Source organism: Haliaeetus albicilla, chromosome 1 (genome assembly GCF_947461875.1).
Source record: "Haliaeetus albicilla chromosome 1, bHalAlb1.1, whole genome shotgun sequence".
NCBI lineage: Eukaryota > Metazoa > Chordata > Aves > Accipitriformes > Accipitridae > Haliaeetus > Haliaeetus albicilla.
Window position 1 is genome coordinate 49,584,203 of NC_091483.1, and position 22,893 is coordinate 49,607,095.

General features: G+C 43.0%; 1 protein-coding gene and 1 long non-coding RNA gene across 3 annotated transcripts; one reads left to right on the top strand and one right to left on the bottom strand.

The window, feature by feature from the left end:
* Nucleotides 1-71: 71 nt before the first annotated feature.
* Nucleotides 72-16,097, top strand: CYP4V2 (cytochrome P450 family 4 subfamily V member 2). Its single transcript, XM_069788700.1, has 11 exons — nt 72-2,540; nt 4,530-4,642; nt 5,515-5,600; nt 7,198-7,388; nt 7,807-7,876; nt 9,097-9,223; nt 11,071-11,262; nt 12,663-12,765; nt 13,109-13,243; nt 13,416-13,595; nt 15,226-16,097. Exons 1-11 carry the CDS (start codon nt 2,330-2,332, stop codon nt 15,399-15,401), a joined length of 1,584 nt encoding a protein of 527 aa, XP_069644801.1. The 5' UTR covers nt 72-2,329; the 3' UTR covers nt 15,402-16,097.
* Nucleotides 15,393-22,886, bottom strand: LOC138686357 (uncharacterized). Of its 2 annotated transcripts, XR_011325697.1 has the most exons (3): nt 21,600-22,886; nt 16,582-16,699; nt 15,393-15,867 (listed from the first exon to the last, which is right to left on the bottom strand). It is a non-coding gene; the product is annotated as an uncharacterized lncRNA (long non-coding RNA). The 2 variants fall into 2 exon arrangements; XR_011325696.1 differs by lacking the exon at nt 21,600-22,886 and having other exon boundaries at nt 16,582-16,845.
* Between the last annotated feature and the right edge of the window lie 7 nt (nt 22,887-22,893).

Here is a 22,893-nt window from a genome sequence, read left to right on the forward strand (position 1 = left end):
TTCCCAGGCCTTTGATCATCTTTGTGGCCTTCTCTGGACCATCTTCGGCCTGTCCACATCTTTCTTGTGTAGCAGGGACCAAAACTGAACACAGTATTCCAGATGTGGCCTGACCAGCGCTGAGTAGAGTGGGCTAATGACTCCTTTATCTCTGCTGGTGATGCCCTTGTTGATGCAACCTGCATCCTGCTGGGTTTCATGGCCGCAGCAGCACACTGTTCACTCATATGGAGCTTGTTGTCCACCAGGACCCCCAGGTTCTAAGGACCACCACAAGCCTGCCTTGCCATTGTGCCTGTGGGCTGACATAGCTGCCTGACAGGATGCGTGCCTTCTGTCAGCACAGGCAGATAGGCTTCCATTTAGGTGAGAGGCTGAGTAAAAGCAGATTTTCATGCATTTATAAAAGCAAAGGTTCGCTAACTAGTGGAGTGCCTGCTGAAATCCAACACTGAGCAAATAGCTCTCCAAGTAAAAAAGGAATGCTAATCACAATCTGGTAGAAAACTCCTCTTCTACAGAACATCCTCCAGGGTTTGTAATGGTGCAAGTCTCAGTGACATAATTAGGCCTCAAAGATGCCAGGCCTCTCATTTCTTCTTTCTTGGGTATATCTTTTACATCTCATTCCAGTGTAGCCACTGCCTTTTTTTAGCAGCATCACTGTTGCCAGCTGCTGGCAGGATTTTGCAGTGTTTGTTCTGCTGTGTTCCCTACTGCTTTCCCTGTGGCTTTTCACCCCGTTCCTGCTGCTTCACCGTTTCTCAGTTTTTTCCTGCAGAAGGAGCTATCAGCAGTTAGGAACGCAGAGTGCAGAATCACAATTAACCACTGCATCTGGTTATCAGCTCCATGAAGGCAACAACCTGCAAGGTTTTTCATAAAGAGAGTAAAATTACCCAGCTGATCTCCATGTTACAAAGACAAAAGGTGGGCCTCTTAATCCTGCACGCTTACTTCCTTCCTGGGGCGTCACCTGAACAAAAGAGGGCACTGATGGCCATGTAGCTTGTCTCGTGTGTTTGCAAGACAGAATATGTATCTGCTATTTTCTGTCACAAACCATTACAAATAACAGCAAGAGCAGCAAAGTTCATTTCCAGATGTTTACTGTGCAGAAAAATGCAACAGTCAGCATTTATGATAAAGTGTTTGCTGGCAGATTGCAGGAACAAAGTGCCAAAATTTACTGCCCTCTGCTGCCAAGGGTCATCAGCCCTTTCTGAACTTCTGACGTTTTGAGCTTTCTCTGTTTGTGTTTCTTATCTTAGTTGCTTTGTTTACGCTGTTTGTTGGTTTACTAAAAATGCCAGTGCAGTCAGTGCAGTAAATTTTGGAACAAAACAGACAGGAGAAACATGGCTATGGCTATAAAAAGCTTTTGTGGTATATTCAGGGGGTGAAGTTTTGCAAATTGGGTGCGAGCCGTGCTGTCTTTTCACCGAACTTCTGTTTGACCACAAGGTTTCTGAGCATTGGAGGCTTTGAGGAGCAGGTGCTCAGCAGCCCTGCAGCAGAAGGAAGGGACTCTGGATCCTCCTGAGGTGGGAAGGGCAGCAGGATATACGGTGGGTATGGCACCACTTCTACCCAAGCACTTTGCAAGTTATGACCCAGGTGCTGGTGCTGCCAGTCGTGTTACTGGCACCCTTTAGCCTGTGACTGAGTGTTTGACAGTGAGATCAGTAAAGGCCATTTGAGCCGAGAAGCATCAGTGTGCCTTGCACTGCTGCTCTTGAATTGTGGGCCTGTATGGGCTCTGGTTTGTGTAACCCCTCGAAGTCATCAACCCAACTGAAGAAAGGTACTGCCCATCTGAAGCTCTTGAAACCCTTCAGGCATCGCGTTGGAGAGCACTGGAGCAGTTCTGTATGGCAAAATGGTGGTGTTCTCTGAGCACCTGAAAACAGGAGAAAGATGATGTTGGGAAAACCCATCCTTCCCAAATCAGCAAAAAGGTGTTTTTTCTCTTGACAGCAGTTTGTGTCTTCCTTCTGAGGCGTTGCACGGTCCTGCGAAGAACTTTCTCACTCTTCACTCGAGTCAGAAGAGCCAAGCGAGGGCAGGGAAATGGCACGATTCTCCGGGGCTGCTCTGACGTCCGGAAGTGCTTGCAGACAGCCTCTCCACATGTGTTTTTTTTTTTAATATCTTTGTTTATTTTCTTGGCAGGAAGCTGTGCCTCGGGGCCATGTGACAGCTCCACCTCCCGCTCTCGTGGGCTGGGTCCCGGCACACTCGGCTGGCTGCAGTGCGGCCGCTGTGGGTACAGGCAGTGCCGGTTCCCTGATAGGGATCAGGGCTGGGAGCAGGAGGCTGGGAGGTGGTGATGGAGGTCATGCAGGGAGCCGCAGGGGGACCCCAGGTGCTGCATTTGGGGGCTGGGATCATCGCTCTGCTGTTGACGGCTGTGGCCGTCTGCTGCCTGCCCTCCCTGATGGATTACTGGAGGCGATGGTGGGTGACGAAGCCGATCCCGGGTATCAGCCCCTGCTATCCTCTGCTGGGAAATGCTCTACTCTTGGAGCGGGAGGGAGAAGGTAAGGGCAGCTCACGCCGCAGCCCAGCTATGAGGCCCCTGCACTGTATGGGGCTTTGCTGGAGGAGCCAGCACTGGTGAGGTGCTTGGGTGATGGAGCTGCGGCTGGCTGGGGCAGGTTGTAGGGTGTGCCATCACCTTTAGGTCGCTCTGGGGCTGTGGGCGATCTGCAGAGGGGAACTGTGTGAGAAGTGTGTAGTAGAGGGGAAAGGAGAGGAACTGCATAAATGTGGCGTTATTATTGGTCAAAGATTAGCTCGAGGTTCAATCTGATAGTGGCTTCCAGATGCTGGACTGGGACATGTTTCCAGTTGTTGGTGAGGTGGAGCATGAATGCCGTGGAATATGTTTTTGTGACAGGGAGGCGTGGTGGATACTCTTGCAGGAAGTGCAGTTTCGCAATGCAGAGCACTGTGTCCCCATGGCTGTTAGCTGCAATCCAAACAAAGCTTTTAGCTTGTAAAGGAAAAATACTTCTTTAAACAATTATCTTCCCCCAAGTGAGCATGTACAAGGGACTTCAGCATGCTGAGTTGCTGGGTCAGTTTCAGAATTAACTGTGCCTTAGATTTATGCGTTAGATGCAAAAGAACTTGCAGACTATTTGCAGTACATCCCTCAAAAGCAAACCTGTCTGTTCTCACATTGATCAATGGTACCTTCTTTTTGCCAGGTACTTGAGAGACTGCTAATGAGCTACATGTTCCTCTTCTGTTTGGTACTCAGTTTTGCACAGGAGCATATTTCTTGAGGAGTCAGTGGTGTGAAAGTGGCTGTGGCTGTGCTGTCAGTGGACCAGCAGACTCCTCTGGGTGTGTTTGTGATGCCTGTGTATGCCAGTCTGCTCTGTGCACATGTGTTACTGGCTGTGCTGCCAGGTATGCTGCCAGGTATGCTGCCAGGTATGCTGCCAGGTATGCTGCCTGAAGAGAGAGCGACTGGGTTGTGGGAGTGTGGTGAAGCCAAGGACGAGTACAGCATGGGCGCACACAGTGCCCAGTACTGACACATGCTGAGACATGGTCCCTCTGTTCGCCAGGGTACACACTCGCATCTTTCCTCTGGATCCAACCCCATATCTAAACAGAGATATGAGATATCTTTCTTTGGTGGAAGCAAGGGCAGGCAGCTTTCCCTGAAGCTGACTTCGGGGAAGCAGTAGCAGGATCATAGTCAGGATGTGTATATGAGCCTGACTGAAAGACAAATCTTTTTTTCTTTTTCTTCTTCTTCTTCTTTTTAAATCTTCTTAAAAAAACCAAAACAATAAAGAGCATTGCTTCTCTCTCCAGAAAGCAGTTTGATGGAGGCTCTTATGTTCTATGGAGTCTCTAATCTCCTTTGTTAGCGAATTTAGAGAATTTAAGCATGTTGGAGTAAGAAAGAATTTGTTTGTAGACAAACAATGACAGTGTAAGGGCTCCAAAGATTTTCTTCAGGAGTCCAGCTATCAGAAGCTAGACATTTCAAGTGTTACTGGTTCCTGTGTAGTGCTCTGCCATTACTGCGCATGACATCACTTGTGTATGCACCACAAATGTAGTACCTGTCAATGAGGTCTCAGACAGGAAATGCTGAGACTGGGAAAGTAAAGAGGCATCTTGATACAGCATTTTGGCTAGTGTCAGATAAGCCAAAATGTAAGCATAGCCTTGATAAATTTTGATTTGGCTCTAATTGTTACAAAGAGCATTGCAATGCAGAAGGCCCATGCTGCAGTGCTTTGAGACTGCTTAAATCAAGCTGCCTTATCTACAGCTAGGAGGGGGTTCTCTAGAATAGAGTGCCTTCAAGAGTGCAGCCATAAAGAAATGGTCTTGCAGTACAGCTAATAGCTAGGTGCAAAATATGCTGCTTTGTTATAGTAGCAAGATAGAACTACAACAAAAACATAATTACAGGGCATATGGTGAAAAAGAGTTCATTACAGAAGTCTTGCTTTAGCAAAACCCCCTTTTTAAAAAATTCTAATATGCTATTTTCATTCCAGGTTTTTTTAAACAACTACAAGTTTACGCTGAAGAGTTCAGGAGTTGGCCATTGCTCAAAATTTGGATAGGACCGTTACCTGTCCTGATTTTGTATCACCCTGACAATGTGGAGGTGAGTGTTCTTGTCTCCTGTCTATTCTACTGTCATGCAAAGCAGTGTCCAACCTGTTAGTTTCTATTCTTTCAATGTAATTTTTGCAAAAAAGGGCTTGGTCTGATTTTACTTGAGATTGTCCTCTGACCCAGTACTAAAGAAGGGCTGAAAGTGGAAGAATATAAAAAGCCTAGTCTTGGAAAAAAAATAAATAAGATGGCCAGCAAATGAAACCACCAACTCAGTATGTTTTATACAAAGAAGCATCTCCTTTAGCTTTGTTTTCACATGTGTGAAAGCTCCTTCTCCCAAGATCAGAATGGACAAGCAGATAGCAGGGAAGATGGGACCACTGAAATAGGGACAGAACATTGTGAAATGCAGGTTGCAATGCTTGTGTCTGTTTGACTGGCTTCTGCGTTAGAACTTGGTTGGTGTGTCTTGATGCCATGAAATGTAGTCATTAGTTTTGCTATTGACAATGATTGTCCTTGATCTGGGAAGATAGAGTTGTTTCTTTGTTGGAGTGTTTATTGAAGAGATGGTACTTCCTGTGAGTTTGGTTAAGGCTGGAAACCGTTGGGTTTTCTCTGAGCTCTGCCTGTGACTTTGTAACACAGATTTTTCTTTTTCAGGAAGATAAGGGGAGTGGGGGTGGTAGGTTTTGTGTATTTCATTGTTTCTCAGGATTGGGATATTTACTGAAAGACTTGAGGGTGTGAACTCAATGTTTCCCCTGTGTACCAGCTTGTACTGAAATATTGTGCATTTTACTGAGGCTCAGGGCATTTTTGTGGAGGAACTGAGGTTGTGTGAAGTAATCTCATCTGAAGAAATCTCTCTCCATCCAACAAGTGATGTTTTTTCCTCTGCTTTAATTTTTCTGACAGGTTATTCTGAGCAGTTCAAAACACATAGAAAAATCGTACCTGTACAAATTCCTGCAGCCGTGGTTGGGCACTGGACTTCTGACAAGGTATAGTGAAATGCAGGTGCATTGCTGTCTTTCTGAAATTGCAGGGTATATTATAGGAAGGGGCTTGGGGGCAGGAATGCTGCGTATATCTCTGGACAGAGATGTAGGTGATAGCTGTAGAAGTCTTATTGCTTGTGATGGTCTTTGTTGCTCTTTAGCAGCTAATGCCCAATAAAAATCTTTTGGCATTATCTGTTTCTTGGCAAATTTGGCCATTGTTACTTTTTTGCCCAGAGGCTTAAAATGAATGTGTTTTGGGAAGTTGTATCCTATGGCAAGTGGTGTCTTTCAGTCTGCGATGCTATACACTGGATATTTTGAATGTTGTGATATGTGTCGAGTGGTCAGACTGTGGCAGAACTGTGACTGTGTGCATTGCTTATCATCTCAGCTGGTGGTGCTGCAACCAGGAGGATGGGTCTGAGGTTGGTGATGCTTTGGGGTGGGATAGGAGAGTATCTGTACCCTGTCCTTCATTTCCCTCGTGAAGTGGAGGCTTGGAAGAAGTGAGCCTGGGTAAAAGCGCAAGTCAGGAGTGGAGAGAGGGGGGACCAGTGATGTAAGGGCTTGGTGTCCTGTGGTCTTGGGCGGGTCAAGGGAAGTTTGGTCTGGATGATGCAGATGTTCAAGAGTCAGAGCAAGGTGAACATAGAGTGGCTCTGGTGCCTTTGTACCTCTTCTGTGTTTGTGCGAGAAGGTCAAGGTCCCCCTGTTAGCAATGGAGCTTTGTTGCCTGTTTGGAGCCCTCAGAGGTGAACTCCTCGTGCTTTGTGATGGGACTGTGGTGTCGTGAAAGCCAGCTGTGATCACGTGGTGTGGGGAGGCGCAAGTTTATGGGAGAGGATGAGGAATACCTTTTATCCTGAGTTTTGTTCATGGCCCTTAAGAAGGCAGTTATCAGTAGCAAAGTGCAGAGAGTTGAGGTCCATGGTCCATAGCAGGCTAACAGGAGAAGTGGTGTGATGGTTTACCCTGTAAGCAGAGCTTCCATTTGTGTGCCTGTGGGGCATGTGATTCAGAAAAAGTGAACAAGAACTCCCAGGAAGCTGGTGTCACCAGCTGTGGCTCCATGCTCTTTCAGTGACATGTGGGAGGTGGTTGCCTCTCTCCAAGGAAGTACTTTGCAGCCAGACCTTGAGGCACTAATTGCGTAATGTCTGTGGACCCTAGTTCTCTGCAATCCTCATTTCCTAGTCAGGGGTTGAATGCAAGCATGGGTGGTGATTCACAGAGACAGTGTGATGACTTGAGGTCTTGGTGCTAAATAGCTGGTTTGTTTTACAGATGGCTTCCCTCTGAGCCTGTGCACTGAGCAAGCATGAGGCCGTATTGCTTGAGGGCTTGTTGGCACCTCCTTTTGTTGAGAGCAGCTATAGAAATGGTGGCTTGTGCTTTGAAGGTAGCTGGAGCAAGAAATATTTCCATTTTGCTCCTTCTGGGTGGGGAGTGCTATGGACAGCTTGAAGAGTCATCTACAGCGTGTCCATCTGTGCAGGTGTTCCAGGCTGCAGCTTTTACTGTGTGCTTCCTGTGATGCTGAGGGTTTTATTTTTGACTTGGAGTTTTTAACCTTTCATTCTCCCTGTTAATTTTGCAGCACTGGGGACAAGTGGCGGTCACGGAGGAAGATGATAACTCCCACGTTCCACTTTGCGATCTTAACTGACTTTCTAGAGGTTATGAATGAACAAGGAGGTATTTTGTTGGAGAAACTTGAGAAGCATGTTGACAAGGAACCATTTGATGTCTTTCTTTACATCACTCTGTGTGCCCTTGATATCATCTGTGGTAAGTCCTCTTCAGTTATTGTGGTGTGGCTGCAAATGATGCAGAGGCTCATGAGTACAGCTGTGCCATGTTGTGTGAGGAGACAGTTGAAGAGGAATGTCCCTGCATATTGCGTGAATGCATTTCCATCCTCCCAAGGTCATCCTTCCTCCTAGGGTGTCTTGTGTCCATCTGAGCAGGTGAGTTTGTGGGATGGGCAGGGCAGAGGTAGCAGTCTGAAGCGAGCTTGTGTTGATGGGCAGGGCTCCTGGGCATGAAAATGTAGTCGGCTCATCACCTGAAATGGGATGTGTGTATTTACCTGTTGAAAGGATGGTGTGGTGACAGTCAGAGACTGGGAGCAGTAGTAACCTATTGTGTACTGGGACTCTGCATTTTACTTTGCATTTGTGAACCATTGATGATTTCCTCCTCCTAGAAACGGCGATGGGCAAGAATGTGGGTGCTCAAGAGAATAAGGATTCTGAGTATGTTCGTGCTATCTACAGGTATATGGAAATTTTCCTTGGCTACTTTGTAGTTGGGCTGGAGTTGATGCTGCTGGTGTCAGGGGTTCATCTGCTGTGAGCCAGGAGGGAGGGCCAGAGGGTCACAGGTGGAGGTAGAAAGCCAAGAAGGCAGGAAAACCTGCAGCTTTTGATGCATTTTTCTGGTATGAGTATATGCAATGGGAGGCTGAGGCTTTGAAGAGGGGTCAGCTGCCACAGTTAATCCATTGGTACAGGAGGTTAGAAAAAAACAGAGCTGCAACATTTCATGTCAGCGTGACTGGCAGAATTGAAAGGGTGGTGTTTTAGACAGCGTTTTAAAGCTGAGGCACTTCTGCTCTGTAGTTCACGGCAGTATTTACACCATTCAAACTCTATGTGACTGTCCAGTGGATTAGGCAAAGCATGGTTTATATTCCTGCCACACTGGTGGGTCAGCTGTTTGTGGCTTCTCACCCCTAGCCTTAATGGGGCTTGTTGAGATATGTGTTGCAAAAAAGGAGTGGAATTAGAGGGTTTGATTGTCATCGGTTCCTTGGCCTTTCCCAAATGGTACTGCAAGTGGGCTGGCCTGAGGTCAGTCTAAATGTAATAATTTCTCCTCAAAGTCTCTTTCTGCAGCCAAATGCATGTGCAAGAGCTGAATAGCAATGACAATCAGCCCTTCCAGATGTACTCCAGTTGTGTTTGAGCATACTTGAGGTCTCATAATGTTTATTTCAAATACTTTTCATGTGCAGTCTGGCATATATGGTACCTGGATAGTCAAGTAGTAATGTAATGCTTTTAGATGACTTTTTGAGGTCATAGAGCAGATATTTTGGAGTCCTCAACACGTAGTCTTTTCACGTTGTACATATCTTTTCAGCATGATCAGTGCTTTACTGATGTGGAGTGGGACTGGACTGGATGACTTAATATGTCTGTTTCAAGAGGATTTCCACTAAATGAGAGTATGCTGTCCTTCTCAGAGTTCAGTGCTTAAAGATATAAATCATGGTGATGCTGGATGCTGGGACAAGTTACAGAAATTTTGAGATGGTTTAAAATCAGGAAACAAATATGAACATCCTCCCTTTCAGATGAATGGGTTTAAACCCACACAATATGTTAAGCTCCATTTCACTGGTGGAGGTAGAACTTTTTTTGGTTCTTGAAAATCTGCTGTAAATGTATTTTTTGTCAGGAAATGTTACATAATGTAATTGTTGTGCCCCTAGGATGAGTGATCTAATCCAACAGAGACAGAAGAGCCCTTGGCTTTGGCCTGATCTTGTATATATGCTGTTCAAGGAAGGAAGAGAGCATGAGAGGAACCTCAAAATCCTTCACAATTTTACAGATACAGTATAGATTCTTTATTATTATTATTATTATTATTATTATTTTTAACAGTACATTCTAGTTGTTGGAGCAAAGTCTTGCACTCAGTAGAGAGCTTCCAAATGGGGGTGAGGTTCAACTCCCTTGATATGCATCTATTAAGAGGAGAGCTCTCTCTCTGTTGTGTTCTTTTCAGGGAACTCCTTGGCATCCCAACAGCTGACTTCTCTGTCAGGAACTTTGTCATATTTAAGCAAGGAAATATACTACTCCAAGGGAGTAACAGGACTTACAGGTCCTTGACAACCGAAATGAACAAGAGTTCACTGAACTCCTGCTCTGCCCCAGATGCTCCACATCTGAATCGCCTGCAACAGCTCACTGCCAAGTTTGTAGCAGTAAGCATAGGGCTCTCTGCTTGGTAATGTCCCTTGGTCCAGCCCTCAGAAATGGAAGCCTGTATTCATTTTCCCCTATTTGGAGCAGAACTGCTGAGATGAGCAAACACATGCAGGTCCCCACCTCAGCAATAAGACACTTTGACACAGAAACCTTTAGGCATACGTCACTGAGAGCATAAAACGCAGTGTTGTCTCACCGTGTTAGACTGTGCAGGTAACAGCCCTTTCTCTCACCAAATAGGCTCTATGCTGTTCTTGCCAATGGTTGCCCTCCCAAGTCTACTGTTAGAATGTTCCCAGGGAGGCTGCTTTCCCCGAAATAGGTGTATGTGCCCCACAATGTCGTTGTATCAATGCCACAACAAAGGAAATAATCTCTGAACTTTCACTACATATAATGAGCCACATTGACTCTGCATTGGTTTTAAGTAGTTCATATTTTGCTTCCTTTTATTGGGAATTGCATCAGTGAGTCATGAGAGGCTCTTAAAGGGACCTGCGGTAACACTTGCTCTCTTCCAATGCTGTGCTGCTGCATTGGATATAAGAAGACAAATCTTAGAAGATGACAAAGGAACAGTAAATAATAATATCACCTAGTGTAGGTGCTGACAGAATGCACTGAGACAAAAGGTTGTTCAATATCTGCTTTTGTATGTGTATGTTCAGTGAGGGAAACTGTGTGTGTGTGTAAAACTACTTTTTTTTCCCCCATTCAGTGCTTCCTCTGAACAGAATTACATATTCTACACCCTTTATTTTAATTATTTTGTTGTTGAGAGCAATACCAGTTTATTGAAGGGTTCTGTTTTGCTGTTATGACAACGGTGGTGACAGCAGGAAATCTCTGTCTGTTGCTGGAGCTGTTCTTTGACCTACAAAAGGGAAGTTCAACCATTGCTTTCATACTGAAGAAAATTTGGGAAGCTTTAGTGTAGTGTTTCCAACTGTGCTTTGTGTAGTCCTGATGCAGGGTGTGGGGTGCCCTGGCTTCTCTTTAATCTCCTGGGTTCTGCAGAGATTGGAGATATGATCCTTTCCTTAGTTATTGTATAGGGTAGAGAATATCTTCTTGGTGATCAGTCTGTTCAAATTGTAGTGATGGTTTTGATTTGCTATCACTATTGTTGGCATTCACGATTGGCTTGTTCCAGATATTCTGGATGTGTTTACACTACTTGAGGATCAACAAGTTGTTTGCATAGTTTGGCTATCTATTTTCTTGATCACACAAAGGCTATTCAGGGTTCATTCTATTGCTTGGGACAAGAGGGGTTGGTCATATTTCACCTACTAACACAAAAAAGTCAGTTAAAGTTCATAAGCTAATGCTGAGAGCTATGCTAACTAGCTCATGTAGACTGCTACAGATGTATGTTGTTGTTTTAGTTAGTTGGGACAAATCTGTGTGATGTAGACTGTGCGTGTGTGCTGCATGCATCATGTCTAATATAATGGTTCTAATCTCAGGTCATTGCAGAAAAAGCTGCAGAACTTGAAAACGCCAAGCAAACAAAATGTGATACTGATGGTAACTATGAAGAAAGTGGCTCCAAAAAGAGAAAAGCTTTCCTGGATATGCTGCTGAGTGCAACAGATGATGAAGGGAACAAATTGAGCTACAGGGACATTCGTGAGGAAGTGGATACTTTCATGTTTGAGGTACCCAAGGAACCTTGGGTTGTTGGTGGGTTTGGGTTTGTGGTTTTTGTTGTTTTTTGTTTTGTTTTATTTTGTTTTTTCGCCCAGAACCCAAGATTCACCATTTACAGGTGGAGACTCCTCCTTTTCTTAATTCAGGAGGTTGCTTTTAGTATGAAGTTATTTTAGTCCTGGAAGCCCAAAAGGAAATCTCTATAGGATAGAAACTACTGAAGGATAGAAACATTTGAGCCAGAATTGTGTGCCCTGGCAAAATGTTGGGCAATACACATGTGGTAGGCCCTGCCTATGTGAGCAGGCTCTACTCATGAAAGCAGGTGCGTAATAAGAGCTTAATGGCTGATGTGGGCCATGGGCTCTCAGCTCCTGTTGCAAACCTCATTACTGCTAAAGAGAGCTCTAAAGGGTTTCAGTGTTTTGCTTTGCATTTTGTCAGCTCTCCTCACATTTTGTCCCTTGCCACATTGGCTGTAACCTCCTGGTTCTGTCAACAACTGTGCATTGGTACTGTCATCTTGTGCCTGGTGCCCTGTCCAATGAAGGATCTCAACAAGACTTTCACAAGTTTTCCACACACATCCATTAGGTGGACCTGAATTCTATCTCAGAAGAGCTTAATTCAGAGTCATATTACTGCTGTTGTAACCTAAAGAAACCCTCTTCCCATTTTACCATTCCTGTACTACTCCATAGCTGGATTTTGAAGAGGTACAGTATCCTGAACTTCACAAGTGCTCCTTTTTAGTACCAAAATCCTTTGTTGGTCAACTTTTCCCTTTTCTGTTCCCTGCCCCCACCCCACCCTTTTTTTGTGTGTTCCCCTTCTCTTTGTTTCCTTTCCTTTCCAAGTTGTTATGTGGTGCCCGGAACTGTAGTAGCTGATCCCCCTTCTCATAGGAAGCCAAGAAGTATTTCCTCCTATGGCCACTGTACTGTGTCTCATTAGACCCTTTTCTGGATAGTTTTGTACCTTTTTTTGGATAGTTTTGTAAAGGTTACAGATTGTGTCCATTGTATTTCTCCCGTGGTAGTCGTTGCCTCCCCAGATGTTACATTGTTGACTGGACAGTAACCGAAAACATGAATATACATCTGTTTCATTGTGTACATACTGGTAGTTGATGCACCTTCTGGGAGGCAGAAGAGAGCGCTGTTTGCTTGGGTTATTTCAACACTTTTCCATTTTGGGCAGTTTTCAGGCACCTGACAGAATCATGGGTCATCTTACATCCTGATAATCAGCATGTTTGATAGATATCTTCACTCTTGATTTTTTTCTCGTGGTCATGGGACTAATAAATCTCACTTTCCATACTACTTGCACACCCAAGTATTTACAAAGCCTACTTGTGCACAGGAATGGTGTTGAAGTGAGTGTCTTTGTAAATCTGTACCTCTAGGGCCATGATACAACAGCAGCTGCTATGAACTGGGCCCTGTACTTACTTGGACATAATCCTGAAGCCCAGAAGAAGGTTCACAGAGAGCTGGATGAGGTGTTTGGTACGTTTCCGTTCCCACTGCATTGGGGTTGTGGTGGTGTTTCCATTTGTGAGTGGGGATGTGATACATTATAAGCCTAAATGTAGAAGGGGAGGTAGGAACATGCCTTGTGGCCCTTCTGGAGCTTTCAATAGCTAGAGGTGATTGGTATGGGTGCTGGAAGGCCTGTAGGAGAGTACAGCCAACTTTACGGCTTTGGGGCAAGTCATGCATGTTCAATGTATGTGTAGCACCTTCTATGTGGTCTTGGTGCATGATGAGCATTTCTGGAGGGAGCTGGAATGAGCTTTTCACCAAAAATGGGGAGTTTTGGTCTTGCTCATCCCCATTTGCTTTTGAACAGGCAACACTGAGCGTCCTGTTACAATAGATGATTTGAAGAAGCTTCGATACCTTGAGTGTGTTGTGAAAGAAGCCCTTCGGCTCTTCCCTTCGGTTCCGATGTTTGCCCGTGCCTTGAGAGAGGATTGCTGTATTAGTAAGTAGTGTCCTGTGTTTGCTACTTCCTATCCTGCTGGCATCTCCTCAGTGGAGGTGTTGCCCAAGTAAAGGGCAGCGTTGTTTTATTTTTTAATTTTGCTGTTGTGTACAGAAAGTCACTTATTTGCTGTTGTTTTGACCCTTCTTCTCCCTTTCCCTTTTCTCTTTAGAAGGATATCAGGTACCAAAAGGCACAAATGTTCTTGTCATAACTTATGCCCTGCATAGAGACCCCGAGAGCTTCCCTGACCCAGCGGAGTTCAGGCCTGAGCGATTCTTCCCTGAAAATTGTAAGGGAAGGCACCCGTATGCTTACGTGCCCTTCTCAGCTGGTCCCAGGAACTGCATTGGTAGGTAGCTGAAGAGTAAGCCCTTGAAATGTGACAGTGCTGCTTCTGGTGTGGTAATTGTGGCAGCAGTGAGTGTATGAGAAATTTAAGTCTTTATGTGCCTGCTGGTCGTGTCTCCCCTCTCCATCCCCTCTGAATTCTGGGCACTGTCTCCCCTGCAAGCCTGGTGCTTGAGCTGACATATTTTGTTTCTTCCCAAGGGCTCCTTTCTTCCCAGAGGCCAATGTCTATCATGCTTCCCTCTCACTGCCTGTGCAGCTTGGCAGCATGTTAATGGGCTCCTGTGTTAGAACAGGATTGCTTCCAAATTTCTGATCCTCAGTGTCAGCAAGACAGAGCGAGAGAAGGCAAATGTCCTGCACTTGCTTTGCTCTGGAAAAATCTATCTCAGCTGGGTGTCCCAAACATGCTGTCTGCAACTGATGTATCCTTCCCCTCTTTCTGACACTGTTGTTGCTCTGGTGTTTTTACTACCATCCCAGAACTTGTTAGCTCTTCAAGTGCCACCAGGACACTTAGAATTTATCAGTTCTCAAAGTAGAGGCATCATTGTTTATATTTTACAACACAGGAGAAGACTGTTCCCTGCACTGATCTTAAGTGCAGATGGGGAACATTCAGCAATTTTCATGCCATTTACAAGAATGGGAAATACTACAACTTCTGGGTGTTTGGTTTTGTTTGTTTTATTTTTGAGGGGCAGGGTTGGCTCTTTTGTTTGTTTGTTTTTAATTTCTCTCATTGGGAATAGGTGCCCTTCCCATAAAAACAGCAGACCATGTCTTCCCATGTTCCAAAGAGGAATCCAATTTAATATTACATGTCTAGCTAATTCCTCGGTGTATAGGAACAAGTGCAGGAGAGTTGGTTCATTAATATTATTGCAGAAATACACCACTGTGTACATGTGTACAGACATCCATCTGTGCATATTATACAGAGGGGAGCGCAGAAAAAGTTTTGAGCACTGGGTTTTGTGTCCTGTTCCCATTTTCAGTTTAGTTTGAGTGAACTGCCTGGATTGTGACACTTGGTTTGGTTTCAGTCATACTTCTCTGTTCTTCCCTTTCCTCCTCCACCCTTCTCTGAAATGTAAATTGAACTTTGCCCTCTGTGATAGCAAATGATCAGTGTGTGTGATGCTTAGTGTTCTTTAAAGGAAAGTCTGTCTGTCATTCTGTTGCAGTTGTATCTCCTTTGCTCCTCTCTGCCTATATGGAACAGTGGGATTTGTCTCTCCTTGCAGTCCCCGTGCTGCATCTTCTGCTGCTCTGGTCTGTCATCCATTCCTCCCTGCCTAGTCCATCCAAGAGACATGACAAGGCTGTGTTTTGTATTAGTTCCATGTGAAGTGTTTCCTCTTTGCTGTTTGAGTTCTGCATACTATGGGAAGGAGGACATGTTGTGGATTGTGCCAGGAAGGCCAGAGTTATGATGCAGAGAAAAGTGCTAGTTTCAGTAGTATCCATATGACCTCAATTTTGGCCTAAAGCCAGTTCTGTTCTCAGGGCAGATGCACAGTCTTTGCTGTCCTCTGTTCCTAGGGGTATCGCTGTGAGCATGCAAATGCAGCAACTGTTGATGCAACCTGACAATAACATCTTTTTTTTTGCTGCCCTGTAATTCATAGGTCAGCGCTTTGCACAAATGGAGGAGAAAGCTCTTCTAGCCCTCATCCTGCGGCACTTTTGGGTGGACTCATGTCAAAAGCCAGAAGAGCTTGGTACAACTGGAGAACTGATTCTTCGTCCAAATAATGGCATCTGGATTAAGCTGAAGAGGAGGCCAAATGCTGGATCAGAATGAAAGGGAATTCAAGATTTTATTTTTCCAAAAACTTCCAAGCTATTTAAGCTGAGATATGTTTTTAAATCAGATATTTTGATGGCTGCCTGATAATTTGTTGAAACTACAGTCATTACTGATTGTTTCATTAAAGAAGATGTTGTAATAGCACTAAATTGCTGTAGTTTCCTAGTACATGTGAACTTCATGTTCATCTTTGAAGTCCAAGTCCTTAAACATCAAATCTTAGTGCCTTATCTACTCGGATGAAACTATTCTATTGCAACAGTGCAAAAAACTTTAAATTATGGTAGTAACAACAGTAATGCCTGTGGTGGAGTGAACTGGTTATATTCCATAGCATTTGCGAGGTAACTTGATAGTCTCAAATCTTTGGATAGTTTTCAGGTTTCTTTGGTTCTGAAAGGTACAAGTAATCAGTTCTTCCACTTTGCACTTTTTTTTTCTGTTTTGGTGATGACTGCCTCTATAAAGACAAAGGAAAAATCTCTGATAATTGCACTCCTCCTTTGTAAGCATTTACAGTAGTTCTTAAATAGTGAGTGCTCTGAATTATTTTTTAGCAAAGTGTACCGTAAGCATTAATCTGTATAATCATACCATGAACCAGATAGTGTGCAAATTTCACACAGGATTTCATAATGACAGAAACACTATTATTAGAAATTCTGAGAATAAACTTCTATTATGCCTCAATATGGAATGAAATTATATCTGTAAAAATTGCATGCCTGGGTGCAGGTAAATTACTGATGGATAATTATTTCTTATCATCAGTTCCCCTGGGGTGATCGATTGACCAGATTTTACTGTGTTAGTCAAAGCTGAAACAATGAGCCAGTCTGCTCTTGCCTTCTAGAGTCCTGAAGGCAACATAGGGAATTTCTTGCTAACTGATGTTAAAGAGGAATTACAATGATGGAATGAAGTGTCTGTGAAAGTTTCTGGCTGTACCTTCAGGACAGGTCAAAATCTGCAACAAGCCACACAGCTGGAGAACAGACTTTCTGTGACTTTTGTAAGCACTGAAGAAAAAGCTGGTGCTAGACCAGGCTGAGGTCCTCTAGCTGGTCTGCCCTTTACTTCTGCCCTATGCTTTGGGACTTCTTTTGGCTGGTGTGTGTTAACCCAGCATGACCCCTGGCACTGTACAAAGAAGGATGCACACCGATCGCCATACCTCTGTCTTTATCTGCGGATGCAGCAGTTGCTCTTGCCCCCGTGATTGGCGGTGGGATTTTTAGGTGTGCTATCGCCTTTAGATTGCTCTGGGGCTGTGGGTGACCTGCAGAGGGGAACTGGATGAGAAGCTGGAGGTCAGAGCTGATACAGCTAATATGGACTGGTCCACCCCTAGTGATTAATGTGTTACAGAGTAAGAAAGGAGTAATCTATCTTTACTGGTTCTGTTGACCTTTAGGGATGCTTTTCTTTTGTCTGTTTCTTTATGCCCTTTTAACAACACTTAGTGGTTTAATTCCTGAGATATTGCTGTGCTTTGTAGAACATCAGAATAGAGATAAAAGAATTCCTATGTTTTCCAAGTAAATTAGAGGTTTCCTTGAACCTGCCAAATTCTCTATATTCTGATAAACCTAGGTTTTACCATTTTATGAGGATCTTATAAAAAGAAAGGATGTAACTGCTTAGTTTACATAAATGAAATCACAGACCTTGACAAATAGTTTATTTTAATTGCTGCCTTTCTTTTGCCATTAAGAAAACAAAAGTCATGTAACAATGATAGTATGGTTACTTTCTTCAGCCTTCATTTTCAAAGACAGGTTTCATTGCTAGATAATAACAAGAATTTAAGTTTACAGGGCTGATTGTAAAAATCGTTTTCTTTATAATGAGATAACTTTTGAGACTACCTTCTTACATTAATGCACATAAAACAAATGACACATGTTTTCTAAAGAGACTTTAAGTGAAGGAATTATTTAACGCTTTTGGGTGCTTAGTAATCTGAGCTTTGCAGGTATACAAGATTTGCATCCAGAATATGTTTTCTCACTCGGTATGTAGTTGAAACCTGGAGAAGTACTTCATGTGTTTTGTCAAACTATGTCCTTAAATTGAGGACTTTAAAGACAAATGAAAATTAACATTAATTCCTTTTCTTCTGTGGGATCTGTTTTGTGGAAACAGTTTTTAAAATTGACCAAACTAACAATTTTCTTGATAAGGAGATAATTTTTGTGACATCTATCTACAAGGACCAAATATTTTTGCTTGCACTTTGTTTTTGTACCATACTCTTCTCACATAATGGGATCTCAAGTAAAGTGTAAATTCTTTATAATCTCTGATGGGAACAAGAAAAATAAGTTAGATAAAAACTGGATAAAACTGTAATGAGAAACTCATTATTAAGAGTGCATGGGCTCAAATGCTGGCACAGGGTTACCAAAGTGGAAAATCCCTATTTAATGATGCACATAGTATCTGTGCCAAGATGAACGCTGATGTAATCCTGTAATCTTTGTGTTCAGAGCTGTTCTGAAAAGGCGGTGACCTCTCATCTTTGCTGTGAAAACTGGTTCCGAAGCAATTTGGGGCTGCTAAGGAAATAAATATCGGGGAAACCAATACTGAAAGAACAGGGACTTTCTGCCTGCAGGGTAGATGTTAGATGCATTGTGTAGGGTGTGTGCTTTTATTAACCTGAGTCATGTGGTGTGTAGCTGTTGGTTGTGGTCAACAACAACTCTTTGGGTTTGTTTGGTTTTTTTTTTTTCCTTTTTTTTAACCCTGTAGGACTTAGGAATGCAATGCAGCCTTGCCAGGTTTCCAGATAAAGTAACGGGACAACAAAATTTTGTGGAATTGTCCTGTTTTCAGCTGGAATAAAGTTAATTTTCTTCTTAGTAGCTGGTACAGTGCTGTGTTCTGGATTTAGGATGAGAATAATGTTGATAACACACTGATGTTTTAGTTGTTGCTAAGCAGTGTTCGTACTAAGTCAGGGACTTTCCAGCTTTTCATACTGCCCTGCCAGCAGAGGCTGGGAGTGCACAAGAAACTGGGAGAGCACACAGCCGGGACAGCTGACCCGAATGAGCCAAATGGGTATTCCATACCATATGATGTCATGCCCAGTATATAAGCTGGGGGGAGTTGGCCGGGGGGCACCATGGCTCGGGGATTGGCTGTCGGGTCAGTGAGTGGTGAGCAATTGTATTGTGCATCACTTGTTTTGTATATTCTATTATTATTCCTTCCCTCCCCGCTGCCTCCTTTTCTGTCCTATTAAACTGTCTTTATCTCAGGCCATGAGTTTTACTTTTTTTTTCCCTGATTCTCTCCCCCATCCCACTGGGTGTGGGGGGGGGTGAGCGAGGGACTGCGTGGTGCTTAATTGCTGGCTGGGGTTAAACCATGACAGTAATAAAAACTGTGTGTGCATGGTAGCTGTTTGTGATTTTGTCCTGATGGCTAGGTATCTGCTGATGGTATGAAGGTAGCAGCTGAACTCTAAACCCAAATATTACTCCTGAGTAATGGTTTGTATAGGGTAATCTCAATGATGCTAATCATGGGGTGGTGCTGGCTCTGTTTCTGAAGTACAACAGCCTTGCTGCAAGAAGTTGATAGCCTTGTCTCATATAAAGATCCCTTTTGAATGATGACAGGAAGGACAGAAGTTTTTACTGGGATGACAGAAATAGAGTGCGTGAGCGTTTCTGGATCATGGCTTACAGCTGTTATGAAGAAAACGGACAACAAACCCTCTGTGTGACCTCTTGGGTGGTGCTGCTTGAAAGTGCCTCTAGGGCTGCCTCAAAGGCACTAGAGGTTTCCAGCCACCCTGACACAAACTGCATTTTGGGCTCTGAAAGCTGCATGTTTGGGACACACGCAGGAGGTGGGTTAGTGGTGCTTACTAGACATCCGCCTGCCTTACTGAATTTAATCGTCATGCTGCAAAAGACAAACACTCATGTATAGGTGTTAGTACACTGCTGCATACAGATCCTCTTGCCATGCATGATCTAACGTGTCATCTCACTGATACTCCTCTTCCAGCAGGTAAAAGACTCAAAGAGCCTTTGGAAAATCCTACCCCACTTTCCTTCCTAAAAGCAGTATCGGTGCCATCCCCTGGCAAACCTCCCAGTATAGTACTATCTCAGTTCATAGTCAGGTCATATTTAGAAGATGATCTTCATAGTCTGCATAGGTTAAAAATTAAATTAACTCATTTCCTAAAAAAAAAAAAAAAAAGAATTAAAAAAATCTGAAATTTTGAAAATGGGAGTTCTCTGCTAAGTATAGCTCCATCTTTTACTCAACAAATGGGCTTTTCTGATCCGTGCCTCAAGTGTAGCTTGCAGAGATGGAAAGTGTTCATTGAAAATGCAAATTATTTTGAGTAGAAAGAGGCAGTCAGTTAACAAAAACCTGTATGCCCAAACCTCCAGACCTGACTCCAGGCTTGTAGTTCAGGGACACATATAACTTGCTCAAGAGTTACTGTCTGACAATTTACAGGGCCTGGTCAAGGCACTGGAACCCTTCAGTATGTTGAAATGTTCTGTCTTCTCTAATGTCTAACAATAACCAGCATCAGGTGTTTTAGCTGCAAGAAGCAAGGCCTTGGGCAGTTATGTGATTCTCCATTTATAAGAAAAAATCAAATCTATTTATAAGAAAAAAATCAAAGAAGCCCTCTTACAAAACAAACCCGGTAGTGACTTGTTGTTTAATACTTGCAACTGTCTTCTATTTTTTTGGTCTGCATTGATTTCTTATTTGACATCTGATGTGCCATTATTTCTGGGCTGTATTTCTAGGAGGACTATTGCTGACATGTAATTGGAGGATATGGAACTGCTATACAGCTTTTATTTCAAAACAATATGCAATCCAGCACTTTCCACAAATCAGTGAATAAGTTATTCTAGCCATCTTTTTGCAGCCATTTTGGGGGGAACCAAGTCAAGCATGAGAAGACTTTGGCCTAGTGAAGGAGCGGATTCTTTACTCAGATAATGTCATCTGGACTCAGATGAAAAGGCTCCAGATTGTTCACTGTAAGAAGGAAAGATCAAGATTTAATTTTTAGAACTTGTTTTAGCAGCATTGAATCTCTAGCTCTTCTCCTACTTTAAATCATATAATCTCTTTGGATTTCAGTGAAGCTCAGTAAACCGATACCTCTCAGCATATTTTATAATTTGTCCTATAATAAATATGTCCTATTATATAATAAACAATAATTCATTCAGGAACATAGAGTTTGTAACACATTCTTTTCTCTGTACAGAAGTACAACTCTGTTGATTTGAGCAACAGTGCAGTGGTGTAAACAGGGGACCACTTGTCATGTGAGTAGCAGGCCCCCTGAAAGAAAATACATTTCTTTTTCAAAGTGACCGTGCTTATTATGATTCCCTTTGAATAGCATTGCTGCCTTATTTCTCAGCTTCACCATCAAATGCAATTGATGCCTATATAGATGTGGTTAAAATGATTTATGCTTTTGGAAGGAGTGTGGTATCTAAATTTGAGAACTGCTGCTTTATTTTTTTCTTTTTTTCCCACTTGTTTGCTTATGAAAAAAAACAGCCACCACCAAAAGATTCCTTTTCCTGAGACAAGTTTTTAAAATAGACATAATGGACTATAGAAAGGAAATCTTACAGAAGCTTCTGATGAATGGGTATGACTTCATATTGTATGATGAAACACATGATCTTGTTGAAATTTATGATGAATCTGCCCCGTTTTTTTCTGCCAGTTTGAACTGTATACCTTATTTTTCCAAAAGTGCGGGGTTGGAGGTTTTTTGGTTTTGTTTTGTTTTGGTTTTTTTTTAATGAGACAGTAATGAACTGGAATAACACTGCCTGATATCTGAGGTGGAAAGCCCAGATGAGAAGTGAAAAGTGAAGAAATTAAAAGTCCTTGGAGAGAAGTTCTAATCCTTTTGTGTCACCAAGTGAAATGCGCGCGCACACACACACACAAAAGGAAAAATAATTATTTTAATTGAATCCTAGTGCAGGTTGAGCAACACAAAAACTTACAAGTTCAGCTTGGTTTGTTTATAAATGTTCAGATACATGGTAGGTTTTGTGATTACTTTCAGGATTATGAAAATTCTGTAATTTGAAGTAAAGGTGATAATTTTTCTAGAGCTGTGAAAGTTTATCATCATTTTATAGATAAGAAAAGAGAGACTGAGTGACATACCTGTGGTTACACAGGAAGGCTTCAGTGGTGTTGGCTGGAGGTGGTGTGATACACTTTCCCAGAGCTGTACTCCCATGATGCCTCTACACTCCGTGGCTGATGGAAAATCTCCTCTTCCGAGCTGAAGGTCAAGCTGTACAGGCAACTCAGTCTCAAAACACTTCATGTTACAGGAATAAACTATCAAATGTGTTTTGCAGCAAAGCCTTCTAGCACTCTCCCTTGTCACTGTTACACACTTAGAAAAGAGCACATAAAAAATGAAAGCTGCTGTACTGAAAACATTTGAGTCCTCTCCTACAAACATATCAGGGCAAAGCAAATTGATACACAGGAGAGTATGAATACTTTCTTTGAGACAGTTCTTCCTCTGTAAGGAAGAATTGGAGACCTTGCTGGCCCATAAATCATGGAGAAGTCATTCCAATCATCAGGATGCTCAAAAAGGTCACAGTTGGATGAAATGTTTTGATCTAGATGTTTTCTGAGTAGAGCATATGTATCTGTCTTTCCAGTATATTCAGTGTAAAAGAAGAGAGGAAAAAGTGGGGAGGAGGGAAGAGTTGCCCCTTTGGCAATTTCACTATGAAACAAAACACCTTTTTTTTTTAAGATTTGAAAGATTTTTTTTGGCTTGAAATTTATTTTGCTTTGGTTACACATGTTAAAAAGAATTGTAGAAATCAAACCAAGTGATTCAGATCAGCTGTAAATTAAGTTTGACTTCTTGTTGTTGCATTTACATTTCATACATGTGCAAACAGGCTTGGTCTTTTTTCTGGCTTCTGGCAAACTGAAGACACTCTTAGTTGCATCTAACAACAAAATAGGAGTGTAGAAAGTGCCACAGTAAAACTACTTGGAAGATGTAGACGGGATAATTCCTGCAGAGTATTGGAAAGGAAGAATAAGAACTTGAACTGATGTTAAAGAAAACAGAGCACAGAATACATAGTTGAAGAATAGAGCTGTCTCTATTTGCCAAGGGAATGCCTCAAGAAAATGGTGTAATAGTAAGAAAACACAGGTGACAATTCTGTCCTCAGTTACAGCAGTTTCTCAATGGTGTCACTTACTTGGGTCTGAGTCACTAGTCTTACCGATTTCATGTGGATTTCCCTGCTGCCCCAGCTCAGGACTTACTCTTGGGATGAATCTCATTCCCGCTTTATGTAGGTGCTTGGGCTAGCAGCAGAGACTCTGGCTGTTCTCAACCAGGGATTCACCTTTTATTTTAAAGTGTCATCAAGAGGCAGGTGCTCAGCTGGTATAAAACCTGGACATCGATTTCAGT